At 38.6% G+C, this 15,620-nt stretch overlaps 1 protein-coding gene across 2 annotated transcripts; it reads right to left on the reverse strand.

Moving 5' to 3' along the window:
• Positions 1–949: 949 nt before the first annotated feature.
• On the reverse strand, positions 950–14,425 carry LOC135467415 (uncharacterized). 2 transcript variants are annotated; one of them, XM_064745191.1, is made up of 5 exons: positions 14,280–14,425; positions 13,119–13,444; positions 7,311–7,514; positions 3,049–3,433; positions 950–2,270 (listed from the first exon to the last, which is right to left on the reverse strand). In XM_064745191.1, the coding sequence occupies exons 3-5, from the start codon at positions 7,485–7,487 to the stop codon at positions 1,951–1,953; spliced, it is 882 nt and encodes a 293-aa protein (XP_064601261.1). In that variant the 5' UTR covers positions 7,488–7,514; positions 13,119–13,444; positions 14,280–14,425; the 3' UTR covers positions 950–1,950. The 2 variants fall into 2 exon arrangements, with proteins under 2 accessions (XP_064601261.1, XP_064601269.1); XM_064745199.1 differs by lacking the exon at positions 13,119–13,444 and having other exon boundaries at positions 14,280–14,404.
• Positions 14,426–15,620: the final 1,195 nt, after the last annotated feature.

Below are 15,620 nucleotides of genomic sequence, written 5' to 3' on the forward strand. Positions count from 1 at the left end.
AGAAAAGTAACGCTGCAGGCTTCATGTTGATACCAATGCTCTGAGAACATTGGCACAAGCAACTTTACTGTGCTACCCCAACCTGCCCACAAAGTAAGACAAATGCCTTTGACAAGAGCAAACGTATGCAGAGCCTAACTGGGATAAATTGTCAAGCGGCCGGATTTCAATGGTAGTACGTGTGACCATTTGCAAACTACCGGTATCACACTACCGTCGGTGCTCTGTTATTCTATTACAGTGTTCCTGCATAAACTAGGATTCTGTTCGTGGGCTAAACCAGATCTGGTCAGCTTTGCTTTGTTTTAATGCTATTGTATGTTACATGAGATGACAATTCAACACTTCGAGTAATTCTAGACCAATGACGTCTATTAAATTGCAGTTGAACTTCACAGGAATTCCGTTTCACTAATCCTGCTCAAGTCATGGTGCTAAGGGGTGTGTACATTGCTTCTTTTAGGTATGAAGGGTTAGAATGAATGAATGAATGAATGAATGCGTTTTAACGTCGTACTTAATAATTTTTCAGTCACATGACGACGTGGAGTCATCAGGTGCGTATAGGCCCTACCGTGTCTTCTTGTGGCAGAGTGAGCCCAAAGTGCTGCCTCGACCAGTCCCCGCATCTATGCTCTATCCTCTCAATGCTGAGCGCCAAGCGAGGCAGCAACAAGTAGCATTTTTAAAGTCTGTGGTATGACCCGGACTGGGTGTTCCGACTTCTGAACAATTAGAATAAAACTCCACGTGAGGTAAATTGCCAACTGGCCCGATTTCACCGGTAACAGGCTACGTGTGATCGTTTGCCAATTATCACACTATCGCCACTTCTCTGGTTTTACTCTCCATGATGAAAGCCTTTCGTTATATTTATACATGTATAGACATCAGCAAAACAAAGTAAGACGGAGGCAAATGCTAAAGACGATAATCGTTCAAATCGGTTAATTCACGGTGATATTCTTTTTTTCTTTATTTCAATAAAGATATGACAAAATATATATATGACGAAGATGCAAAATGTAAGTGGAATGAGACTCCTGTAATGAGGCAATACAACGATAAAAATGACAGTGTGATGGAACGATAGACTTGCGTGGATGTCTCTGGCAAAACAACACAAAACCGGATATGATAATACATGCACAATTTTTAACTAATGTGAGCGATACATATCTCTGCAATACGGCTGGTGATAAGTTATAAAATAAAAATATTTTAGTTTTCAAATACTTCTTCAAACAGCCAACGGCGACAGTTAAATGTGACTATACTTGTTTACTCAGGATACCATAAAGTCGGAGACCTCAGCACACGAGAACAGTGGACAAGTGGGTTACATTTGTGACAACATTATGCAGATAGTTACTTGGCAAGTAAATAACAAGTATTCAAACGTCAATGCAGTATTGCAAACCAAAGACAAACCAAGCTAACGTACAAAAATCTGCGTCTACTCTATACCTGCACTTCCATTCAGGTGAGAACTTTCACATACATCTAAAGTCACTTCACTGGCGAAAGAAAAATACTTTATCAAATTCACAACTTGTATATTGAAAACAACCTATATATATACGTGGAAATTCCTTCACAAAAATAACATACAGCTGATTACAATTCATAAATGACGCGGCATTGAGGGGAGTCTAACACGTATGTGTTTTAATATCACAGCTTTCTTCATACATCATAAAGCAAGAATGGATATATATACTATCACAAGTTACAGCTTTCCAACGAGCAATTATTCGAATTCATATACGAGTGTTAATTACTGCTGTTTACGCACATACTTGGACGTCATGCCCTTTGTCTGAATAAGGTTTATACTTGTACATGATTGACATACATGCTTAAATGCGATGATAGGCCAAACATCTACAAATGCTAGTGAGGCATAAAATCCCTTCATTTTGCTTTCACAAACCGTTTAAGCCACCACATTTAATTCAGGTGAAAGAGCGTCCGTAACGCTAGCAAGGTAGCTGGTACCATGAGCATTGTTTTTGATGGTAATGTCATTCTGGTTGCCGGTGATCTTCCACAAACGATGTGTTCATCGTCCTCAAATGGTGGAGCCTTCCCCCAATACCAGCCTTCCTCTATATCATTCTCCAATAGACACATGTACACCTTGGGCACCTCTCCCACTTTAATAACATCAGAGAATCCTATGGAAATGTCCGCACAGCCGTAAAACTGTTCCTGCGCCCCAAAACCGATTCCCGACTGTCCCGTCACTTCATCTGTGCCCCAGCTGTTCCCTGAAAAACCAGAATGAACAAAACCAATAAAAACCGGGATTTTTAAGCAAAGGACAACACAAGAAAAAATGTTGATACCAATGTGATATTCTGATGGCTTATCGTTAAAGGACTAATAAATAGAATAAGGAACTTGCCAAAAGGTTGATGGTTTACGCTCGGCAATCCGGTTTCCTCCGGTGCTTAAGTGAAACATTCTTGAGATTGATGTTAAACATCAATCAAATAAAACAAAAGTGAAATAAGTAATAAAACTATTTTATCTGTGAATTCAGGGTACTGTTGGGAAGTTTTTAGATGAACCGTTAGAATAAAACCTAAACTGAGATGGACTGACAATGAAGGGGCCATAAGTCACAGTTTATCTGACCATTTGCCAACTATCACACTGTCATCGCTGCTCTGGCTTTACCCTCCATGCTCTACAGTCTTTCAAAAATATTGCTCGAGTTTGGCTTTGGCCACTTTCCACAATTTGTAAAATATAGATACGTTAATCGTGAATATCATGGAAATGCGTTTTCTTGCTTATAATTAAATCAGCTTGCGTTAAATACTTTGTAGAAAGCTGACGAGGTACTAATCTATTATCCATGTGGACAAACAAGATTTCTGTTAACACTGGTTCAATTTTATTTACTTTTGTAATCAAACCGAATCTTTCTGTCGCTTTGATCTGTTTTCCAGTTAACAAAAATTAAGAACGTGATGTGACGTGAGTGAAAGTAGGCCTACACTTCATCACCATATATTAGCTATTCAGCAAGACATATCTTACCTGCATTATACTTCCACTGGAGGACACATTGTGTACAGATCAAATCTTGTGGAAGCTGTAGTTTGATTTCAAATTTTTCACTGACTCCGTACCCAACCTTGCCGTATACCTCAAAGCGAGTTCCGCCATCTGCAAGCTTTAGTAGATTCTTGTCCAGACATTCGTGTGTAATGCGCTTTCCCGGGTTATTGTTCTTGCAAATTCGAAATTCAAACCAGCCTTTGTGATTCGCTGTGAGCTGAACCGTTACAGAGATTATCTCCCCTTTCTCATACTGCTTCACGATAATACCATTGGCGAACTTGCCGCCAGCCTCGTGTTCCCGCGGTCCCTGCCAGGGGTCACCACAAACGCCACATTTACCGCCATGGACTTCCCACTGGTTCTGGAAAAGAAAGAAGTGACATTTTTCCATTAGATATATGGCTATAAAAGGAAATGTAAAAATATTTTATGCGAAATATCAGGATTTCTTTCACAGACTAGCCTTATTTAAATAAACAGGAAAAGTTGGCTGTGAGCAATTATACTCTTTCAAAGCAAACAATACACCCAGATGTATACCATAGCCACACTTTATTTGTAACAAATTTGTTCAGAAACATTAATGTGTATCTTGTATTCATCCTGTTTATGTACCTATACATTTAATGTGTACAATATTGTGTACATGCGATACACATCTTGTTTACATCACGGGCTACACAAACAAATGTGTACAAAACGTCACACATGTTCTTTTTGAGATTATCTCTCCAGTAATACAGCTTTGCGACCCAAAATATTTACGTACTTTATTTCAACACATAACAGGCCAACTATTTTATATATATAGTTTCCAGACTCTCCCACTTTTTTCAGACTGCATGACATACACGAAGAATGAAGCATTTCTCCATTGATTATAAAACACCTGACATGGTTCATTTGTTTTTAACGATGTAGATGTCTTTCACATTCCTCCTTAACATAAATCAAGTTCAACTAACATACGGACACGACTGGTAGAGCACATCTCTTGCATTAACTGAGACGCTCTTGTAGCTGTCACGAGACACATTTTACATCTCTTTGTACTGTATGTGTTCGCTAAGATTTATTTATCTAAGACTTAACTAACCGTGTGTAGGGTGAGTCTCTAAGCAAGCATTACGATGCGTATGTTAAATATAGCATCACTGTAACAACACTTACATGTAAGTCACATAATGTAGATTTATTGCACATTTTTTGTCAAGTGTAGGGTGAGTTTGAGCAAGCAATACGACGCGTGTGTTAAATATAGCATTACTGGAAAGGTCATTTACGCCACAGTATGTAAAGGGAAGGCAGACAATGTAATCTTATGTTGCACAATGATGCCATTATGTTAAGGAATGTTCTCAGTCGTGTAGAAAAATCATGTACAGAAAAACTCTTTCCTAAAATTGAAGTAATAACTGTATAAAAGAAAGGTGTTTATACAAAGTTTAATTATATGTATATCTACATCAGTTCCTCATACGTACGGTTTGTGCTCAAATTCAAACATTGCTCTATAGACTGCAACGATGTGCTTACATAGACGCTTACCTTGAAGCATAATAAAGTGCCTGCTCCTGAAAATCCACTGTTTAAGATCCCGTTACTATTATGAATACAGCATCTACATTTTTACACTCCATACATCTACATCATTAAAAGCACAGAACTGACACAGTCTAGTTCAAATTACATATGAGCACAGTTCTTGGATACACCTTAAACACGCTTAACGTGAAAAAACTAATTCAACATACAATATTTGTCATAAAAATACATCTATGTAGTAGACGGTTCAAATAGCCTGGCCAGACCTGCATGGCTGAGGCAAACGCCAAATAGGCCTCTATATAGCGAAATAAGCAAGTCAGTCATGTGTGTGTGTACATGTTATATACAGTTTTATTCCACATGTTTACTCTTAATTATAGATTTATAGGCCTGTATTGGTATGAACTTTACCAACGAAGTTTATGGGCTTAATGTGTAAGCCTAAAGATAATGAAGATTATAGTTTAAATAAATAAAATAATATTATATTTTTGACACTATATAGGAGGCATGTTTAAAATACTGCAGACATTCACAGACAATGCAAGTGAACATTGTAGGCGATCAACCCATGTTTGTTCAGGTTAACATTTAGTTCATTTAGCCCCATATGACAGACCAACCACACCTGCAGATTGTTTGTGTATTAGTATGAAAGGTAACAGCCGCTCTGCGCGACGTAAACTGCCACAACAGACATAACTCCCGGATGTAAATCAAGGGGAGTGCACAATCGGGTCAGTGAATTAAACACACACACATACCTCAGCCCACAGCATGATGTTGTAAAACTGGCGATTTTTTAAAAATTAAAAACCCATCTCTATTATGACACATACGCACGAGCAGTAATTAGCTGCAGGCTACATAGGGTTATCACAAAGAGCAATCTTACAAATGTATGTTACCTGTCTCACATCATTGACTTCTACATTCAGCTTTTATGGAAGCTCAGCCATTTCTTTTTTGCCTCTAACACACTATGCAATTTGTCATGTTTATGCCTTTATATAGGTACAAACTTTTTAAGGCTCCGTAATTAATGCACGGATGAATCAGTAATAAATGCTTGAGTAATAACTCCTGGTCCTGCATAGTTGTCTTACATATAGAATCATATTACAGTCACAAGAAGGATATAGAGGTCGTGACAAAACTCCATATAAGTTCTAACACGCAACCCGGTTTTGGCACATCCATTAGATTTCGTCAAGTGTGCTTTCGTTAAACGGTCGTTTTCTCCATCAAATATACAACGAAGAAAGTTTGACTGGTAAAGGAAATGGTGTTAATCTGCAGGATTTTGACTCTGCATGACCAAGAAATGACTTATCAGTGTGAATAGATCATGGGCGGTATGAGAAAGTATAAGGTTGAGATGGCTGTACATGTATCAACGGCAGGTGACTCGTTACTTTTGTTGTGTGTGGAGAATGAGAACATCCTAAAGCTCAAACTACTGTGGCGCTTTATTTATCACCAATTTAGCTCACAAAATAGCATTTGAGTTTTTTTCATTCAAAATGGTATATTTATGCCCGTATTGTGCTTCCTGCAAGCACTCTGTTAGAAATATTTAAGATTTGGATTTCTATCAGTTAACTGGCATGTTGGTTTTTCCTTTACTGACCACTTAAGATGCATATACATTCACTGTCATTCGCATTTGATCAATGAATTGATAGTGCCTTGCTCCCAGTAAATACCAAACATGCGCAAGGTTCTTTGACTATGTAATTTTATAATTACCAAAAACTACTAAGTTTAGTATCAAGTTAGTGTTTTTCTATCCACGAGTACCAACACTTATAAGGAAGTTATCTGATAATGTTAGCCTCTGTAAGGTATATAATAGATTTACGTCATCTAAGTAGAATTTAAGGCTGCTGGAACTCTCTCTTCCATTAGTGTATGAAATCATTGGAATTTGATTGTAATTGCATAATTGGCCTTAACTGTTTAAGTCCCCAACGAGTAAGGTATCGATTTCCCGTAACCTTGTGTGTGCCTCGAACTCTTGTGTACAAATAAGAAAGCTACAAAACCAAATGTTTGAGGACATCCAGAAAACTAGCTCCGATGACTTGTTATATTTTATCCATGTCAACATACCTATTGTTTTCCAAGGAAACAAGGCTAAAATCACACAAGATAAGTTAGTCTGTGAAATGCATTGCTACCTCAGCTGGAAGCAGTGATTCAACTAACAACCTAGTTGTTCAGGGTCAATGCGGGTCAGGTGAATATTTGGCCCAGGCCTAGCCGGCCATTGTGTGATATGTGGGACAGGTCATCTTCATATGTGCACTTGGCTATTTGTTTATTTGGGGCATCACCAGGGAATGTTTCAGGCCAGTCAAATCCACAAATTCTTTAACACATTACTAACCCTCTGTCATCATATTTCCCCGTAAACCAATCCATTTTGTGGATTGGAGTGGTTTTGTTTCGCTGTTTTCTGTGGTAGACGGTTTTCTAAAATTTATTTTAATCGAATAATACTTTCAGGTTTAAACAAAAATGACCAAAATGTTATTTGCAGAGAGCAAGAAGAAATTCTTATCCAACCTTTGCCTACCACAGGTCGTTTGAAATTGAAAAGGAATATAAAAAACAAGACGTCTTACTGAACTGCAGACCACAAAATGTGTCACAATGGGACAGAATTACATATTTAAGAGTACACATACCTGAACCCCACCACAGAACAACTGATTGTCATCGTAGTTATGAGGTGTGGAGAATCCGTATCTCCACATGGATGCTCTAGAAGGAGGGTCAATCAGTCGCCCGTGACCCCCCACGTGCTGAAGCCAGCCTACCAGGGGCAGGAGGAGGGTCAGGCTTCCTTTGACTGTCAACACCATTGTAACCACTCACTAGGAAAGGAGTACCTGAAACACAGAATGACACTAGTAAGATTAAACAGGGGATGTTGTTAATTAGCCCTATTTACATTAAGAGATCACCGTTGCAGGAATAACGTGCTGGAGATATGAAGTAAACTAATTTGAGACTGTTAAAGCCGGAGAGAAATGTCGGGATAACGGTTGTTTTTGTTATATTTATCACGGATAAAAAGTAAACTGGACCCCCCCCCCCCCCCACTTCCCTTTCCGGGTCCTGGGCTGTCACACGAATTAAACCCTTTGTTTTCCGTGTGAAGCCCCTGGCACGGAGAACAAGCACAGCTTCCCTGCAACTGTTTGATTCCACAATGGCGATATCCAAACCTTGAGCGAAGCATCATAGATTTTTCACACAAAAGCATGTCACCGTAACGGTCAATCGATACAAAATCAACAGCATTTCGAAAACATCCGCCACAACGGGGCCACAACTGGGGCCTTGACACGGTGCAAACGCTAAATGTTAAGAAAATAATAAGCACAAATGTTTTCTTTCGCAGACACTGCTGTCACTCGCCTGTCTCTGCTGCATCCCCTTCGATCAGGGAACTTTAATTGCTGCGCTTACTGAGAAAATAAAATGAATAAAAGAATGTCCCAAACCAATGTACGCCACAGCATGAAGGATGAAGACAAATCCTCGACAAAACGTTGTACACTTACAAACCATTGACTGCCAATAAGTTCGTTTGCAGAGCAATTCAAATAACTTTGCGTCGAGTTCGTATTAGTTCTCCACAGAATCTGGTTATCAAGACGTTCACTTACCTATCGCCAACAGCTCTATTGATCTGACTTTACAAGTTTTGTCTTATAATTCTATTTTATATAGCCCATGATAGGGAAGTGTTACTTGCCTCACCTGATAGCACGAAAGTACTTCGTTGTTTCAGTTATTACATGACGCCAAATTATCCGTACTGTTACTCTTACTTCGTGATGAGGAATTATTGTTCAGTTTCATGCATGTAATCATAAAGAATTACATACATCTGCTTAACTGAGTCATTCCCTCATGAGGAAGCATTCCTACCATTTCACTAATAACATTCATATTGTTTCCGTCACATGAATCACGGTGAAGAACCGTTACCCTTGCACACAAGCCGTCTCGTCTACACCATCGTTAATATGCCAACACATGTATTTACGTTTTCCCTGTTTACAGTGACACTTTTGTATTGAGATTTTAAATCAGAATATAGACTCCAGTTGAGCAAATAATAAATTAGGCAAGTATATACTCTGATCACTATATATACCATGTAGATTATACCGTGATACCTCCAACACTTACTGCAATGTTATACATGCCTTATTCGGCATTTAAACTTTTTTACATGAAGGAAGTAGTGAATATTCGAGGAAGTTTAAAGGGGAAAATCTTTAGTATCACTCACAATTAGCGTGATGGGAAAACTTAAATATTTATGATTTATTAATTTGATTGGTGAATTACGCCATACTCAAACATAGTTCACTTACACGACGGCGGGCAGCAATACAGTGGGTGAAGACTTTATGATGAGGGAAGATTCACAAGGAGAGGTGCATGATTATTAAGTACTTTCAAACCTTTCTTAAATTTCGACGTTGAAATTATGGAGAATAGAAGTTGGAACAAGCCTTGGCATAACCACAGGCTAAAAGCTAGTCTGTCAAGGTTAATCAATCAAACGCCTTCACATCGAGTTTCTTACAATGAGTATAGTTCTCTTGTAAGTCTAGGGGCATAATATTCATTGTGTTGAATTAGATCGTCAACTTGGATACATGAACAGTTGCAATCAAAGCGCAACAGAGATACATATTTCATTATCGACTAATATGCTAGCATGGTATACGATTTGAATACTGATTTCACTCACTAGCCTAGAGGCTACTTTTCGTCTTTCCAACACCACTTTCGTACATAATATCCTTTCTTAGTTCTTAGGTGGTTTGTGTTATTCGTGGTTTTTTGGAATTGGCCTTGCGATTATTGACTGGAATGCCCATAGTGGTAATAGACGACTGGTGTACGAATGCCTGTTTCCACGCATAAATTTATATATTTATTTGGTGTATGCCCCTGACATCAAAACAGTACACATATACACTAGATACAGACGAGAAGAAATCTGTTAGGACAACTGGTACAAAGCACCATCACTAACTCTGCAAATAAACGCTTGCAGTTGAAAAAAAAATGAGTAACAATAATGCGGATAGTGCTTTTAGACATGAGAAAATGTTCATTTCAGATTTAAAATAAACACGTTAAAACTCTGGTCGCTTTATAACATGTATTGTAGGTATCTTCAGAACAAAGTGTACTCCTGTGGACAAAACAGTCAGTGCTAAACTGAATCAGCCCAATATACATGTACATAATAGATCCAGTATATATCATACACGGCGTATGTTGTGTGGCGAATCAATGGTTCCCTTGTAAACGAACCCAGACTATCTGTTAAAGATTACATTGATCCGACTATTTGTGCAAATGTGATGATTTTCTCACAGTTTCCAGGCTAACTGATTTTAAGTTTTTAGCATGATCACAACTAATATATGTATGGTAATGACAGTAGAGTAACTCCATGTACGTATATATGAGTTATCGTGGGCTCCTTCTGGGTTAGTCAGAAGTGAATGCCGGTAAACAGTAGATTTTGAATAATACATGTATATATCAGGTAGTATAACCATTCAACGAAACATGGACGATACATCTGTATGTATAGAAATTAAACTCAAATCAAACATTCCGCTGGCTACTATACATTTGACGCTGTCAGCGGGTTTATTTGTCAGGTAACAGGCGAAGAACGATTGCTTCACCGAGATTATGTATATATGCCCGGTTTCGTCAATCTATAAATAAAACAATTGTTTTCAAATGAAGAGCATTTACGAGCAGTGTATAATCCATCGATATGCATTGATTGAGTTATTGATTGTTGATTTATGCATTGGTTTGTTCATTTAATGATTTTTTGATCGATTTGTTGAACAGTTTGTTTAATTCCTGTATGATCTGTGGTCGTGCTCAGAAACTGATCCTTAAAACGATTTATTTAACTGACAGATTGATTAACTCCATATCAAAGGGCCAACCTCGTAATGTTAAAGAGGTATGGAGCTTGCCGGCGCCTAAACTTCCTGTCAATCAAGGTTTGAATAAAACAAATGTGTACATGTATATCTAAGGGAAACCTACGCCGGCAAATTGGGGAAACGAATACAGGAAATCCTAACAACTCTCTGTTCCTGACTCGCTGTTTCATAACTGTGTCTAATTCCATTTAACCCGAGGCTAGGGGATGTATATCCATCGCGTTGACTAATATCGCCTCGTTGGATATATAAACAGTTGCAACCAAAGCGCAGTTGAGGTATATTTTGATTAACGACAATGATATAGACACAGGCTAAATTGAATCTGTCTCATCGCCGAAGTACTTGCATATTTACAACTATACATAACTCGTTATGCTTAGAAGTGTAAACTAATCAATGTCCACGGAGTAAATATATGTGTATAGGCTAACAATGGTCTCCTAACTATGACCAATTCACTGCAGCCTAAATTTTCAGTTACATACCTCACCCCTTCTGCCTCCCCATTGACTCACATGCATGGATTATGCAGTGATCCATATGGCTACTGAGCTATAAAGAAGCACAGTTATTCTCAATTAGGTCGAGATCTCAATTACATGTCTACCCACTGCATACACACACTTGTGCTGTAAACAGGTTTTTTGTTTCCGTTTGTTAACTTAACATCAGTTTTCCATTTAAACTCCACAGTTAAGTTTGATACATAGAGGGACTCAAAAACCACTGCCAGGGTTTTTGGATGGGATATACGTATGATAACTGCCATAATGGGTTTATATTAACAGGTTCGGATGATTTGATGCCATAATTTACTATACATACACGACCCTTTGATGTGCTGTCCAAACATACTTTTTACATTACAGCAATCGTACTGTAAACTTAATTCCGTGATAACTTACAAATTTTCACGCCTAACCGGTGTAATCCGGCCTATTCCCTCAGGTAGGGTTTTATTCTAAAACTGTTCATGTAAATGTGTATCAGTAGTATCGTACTGACTAATCGGGTCGACCACGGGCTAAGCAAATTTAGGTTTTACAGCAAGCAATCATGTAAATAGGAATTACTCCAAAATGCTGTGGCGGCAAATGGCAATGATCAAGACCTAGAAAATTCACATATGAATAAGCTACATCAGGTAGATATTATATTTGGACTGCATGCATGCAGGATTCAAATCGCATACGTATGAATATCATGAACCACTTACAATTACCCATATGCAGATGCTGAACATTACCACTAGCTTTTCCGTTGAACCGTAATAACGCTAACTTCTCCATTGAACCTTAACACCACTAGCTCCTCGTTGAACCTTACAACCACTAGCTTCCTCGTTGAACCTTACAACCACTAGCTTCCTCGTTGAACCTTACAACCACTAACTTCTCAGTTGAATTTTACCACTAGCTCCTCCGTTGAACCTTAATACCACTAGCTTCCTCGTTGAACCTTACCACCACTAGCTTCTCAGTTGAATTTTACCACTAGCTTCTCCGTTGAACCTTAATACCACTAGCTTCCTCTTTGAACCTTACCACCACTAGCTTCTCAGTTGAACCTTATCACTAGCTCCTCCGTTTAACCTTAATACCACTAGCTTCTCAGTTGAACCTTATCACTAGCTTTTCCGTTGAACCTTAATACCACTAGCTTCCTCTCTGAACCGTACCACCACTAGCTTCTCAGTTGAACCTTACCACTAGCTTTTCCGTTGAATCTTAATACCACTAGCTTTCTTTTTGAACCGTACCACCACTAGTTTCTCAGCGGAACCTTACCACTAGCTTTTCCGTTGAACCTTAATACCACCAACTTCTCAGTTGAACTTTACCACTAGCTTCTCCGTATCCACAACTTGTAATGCTTAGAAATGAATTAATCAACTAGTTAATTTATCTTGTCACAATTGTTCCTACCCTCGGCTGAGAGACGTGGATTCCTCGAAAAATGGGCGATGGTTTAGGTCGATGAAGCCGTTCTGAATGATTCCAGGCAATACTGTGTTTCAGCGTCACACATGTATTTATTGAGAGGCGATGAGACGTCATTCAAGCAAGGTTGGTACTAAATAAGTGGCAAAGAGCGTATTGATTCGAGATTCAGCGAACCCTTAAATTGCTTCGTCTTTGGCCTATATATAGTTATGAACCAAACTCTTTGTGTGCCGCTGTATGTATATAAGCTACTACTATATAAGTCTGTTTTACACGTGGTAAATATATATATATATATATATATATATATATATATATATATATAATGGGCTTATACCGGATTGTATTTTGGAATTCCCTATGCGCTCTGAAAATCATAGGTCTTATATGATATGAGCCTCAAAGACACGAAGGACATACTGGATTATCTATATAGCAGAGGAAAAAGCCGGAGGTACGACATGACATAGACAACAATCTCGGTATATTCAACAAATGTCGTTACAGTGTGGTCTTGTGTTTTCTGTAACCCGCTAGATCTTACCTGCAGTCAAGATTTATCCAAATCCAGCAGTCCGGTATACAGGACGTGTGTGACAGGTAATAACAGCCTTTCTAGTCTGACGTAGAGTTAATGAATTCACCACCTTAAGCTGCAGCGACAGACACGGAAGTGTGGGAGCAGCCGTGTGAGTCACAGCCGGAGAGTGCCTCCTGACCCGATTGCAGTCAGCGGGAGTTCCCCGTGCTCTTTCTGCCGTACAAACCGTGTTGTCAGAAAGTATTCACATGACTGGGCGTAGAAATCAATGGTTTGAGTGTTTGACGTATATTCTCAATGTAATGAAAAGTGTCATTGAAAGCCCTTTTCTATAAAAAAAAAAAACAGGATGAGTGTATTCAACATTTTGTTTACCTGCAGTTAGACTGACCTACATATTTAGAAATAACGTGTTTACGAGGTTAATGCACAAAAATAAGCTTTTTACTTTAAAGATTTTTACAGTTTTATGGGCATAAAATTTCAAAGTTTAAAACTGACTATGATACCTACATCTGGTTAATACTGCCATTCAAATAGTGCAGTTTGCTTCTATATCAGTAACCGTACCTGGAAAACCTGATGGTAGTAGGGTGTTAGGCAAACATACATGCAAGGTTTGATAATTTAGAATTTTGATAGGTAATACAGAGTTCGCCTTCCAATGATAAATGTTAAGGCTAATCATATACCTTTCCATGTTTCCAGTTTTTTAAATGTTTAAGTTCATGTACAGACTTATTCATTTATCTTTTCACCGAATGCTACAGCACCAGCGTCAATATGAGTGTTGAGTACGGCGTAAAACACTAACCAAATAAATGAGCAAATCAGTATGAGCTATATTGTTTGAGCTAGTATGTTACTCTCCCTTGGGGTATATCAAAGATTACACATGTATTATTACGATATTTGAGCAGTCCTGGGGGCCTGATATCACTGAAGATACATGAAGGTAAATTGTTCACATTTAACGGGCAAGGAGTAAATATACGTAGAACAGAGTATCTCCTGAATACATATACTAAAGCAGACTACAGCCAGTATGCTTAGTCTCATGCATCCCGTTCCTCTCCCCCTGACTCACATGGCTTATGCCCCGTACGAGCAACTACCCAACTAGCTAGGAGAATTTACGTAACTCGGCTAAATGTTGAATCTTACCATCGACTTTTCTGTATTCACGAACTGTGAGGTGCACAGAGCTATTAACATCGTCACTGATGTACTTTCTATGTATCCACCGCAATCGGAATTCCGGAAAAGACATCAGCGTTTAGGGGCTCGGACGTAAACTCGTAACGACTACATAATGGGTATTTGTGGTCCCCCAAACCGCCTCGGGGTAGATGTATGGACACAGAGTATTCACCTCAACTAGACACAGGCGCATAATGTCTAAAAGCTGCGCACAATTAAATACAGTTACACTTACACTTAATGTGGCCCACAGATAAGACCACGCTGTCTATAAAGACGCTCGACCTACATCTGGAAACAAAACTGTATTGTTTTTTTCTTCTTATATACGTCCATAAGTCATCGCATGTACTACAGACTGATGTACTTCGTGCTGTGCAAATTAGTTTTAATTGTTGAAGATAAATACATTACGGAATAATTAATATTTCATCTGACATTCCTTCTTTAGTTTTGGACATTTTATTCTTTAGTTTAAATCCGAGGAGCAGCTAATTTTGTCAAAGTATACTCTGTAGGTTAAAATGCTTTGGCAGCAAAATTCAGCCTAGAAAACAAAATAATGAGTTTTCTGTGGTTACAAATATGAAACCAAACTACACTAACTGAATAGATTCAGCAAATTCATCACACAAAGTTGTTCAGCCTTTATATACACATTCATGGACTTTTTATTCGCGTTTGGCAAAAGTGTCATAATATGTCTAAAGGAAATGATTTGCAGATATATTAACTGATAGTGCCGTTGTGACAGGCAGAGGCCTTTCTTGAGTTAAAGTGTCTTTTCTACTTCTTTATACTCGTGTCTATATCATTGTAAAAACCCTGTCTTCGGACGTTTACTCTGTACGTTTTTACACGCATTCATTCGTGTTGTGGTTTATAGATGCTCTTTTGAAATCTGAAAACATGCAAATGCTGTGAACCATAAGCCTTTTCTCATTCATGGACTCAAATGAGAACTTATAATCTCAAATACTTCAAATGTTCATCATGGTTAAACATATATCAGAGTCAGCCTGGATACGACACAGCAGTGAGCACAAGCCGGCTTGCTGACCTCAAAGCGTGGGCTGCCCCCATAAAAGGCAGGGTAATACAGCACGTGACGTCGTCAGGGAGCTATTCTCGTCATAGCTCTGCGACCTGTGCTGTCCACTCCCATAAAATCAACATCGCTTTACTGCACCTTTATGATACGCCATTCAGTGCTCACCTGGTTACCATGGTTTCTATTCATTGCACCGGTAAAGATATATATTAGCTTAATTATTCAAGGGGCGTGGATATGCTACGTTGCATACA

Source organism: Liolophura sinensis, chromosome 1, assembly GCF_032854445.1.
Source record: "Liolophura sinensis isolate JHLJ2023 chromosome 1, CUHK_Ljap_v2, whole genome shotgun sequence".
NCBI lineage: Eukaryota > Metazoa > Mollusca > Polyplacophora > Chitonida > Chitonidae > Liolophura > Liolophura sinensis.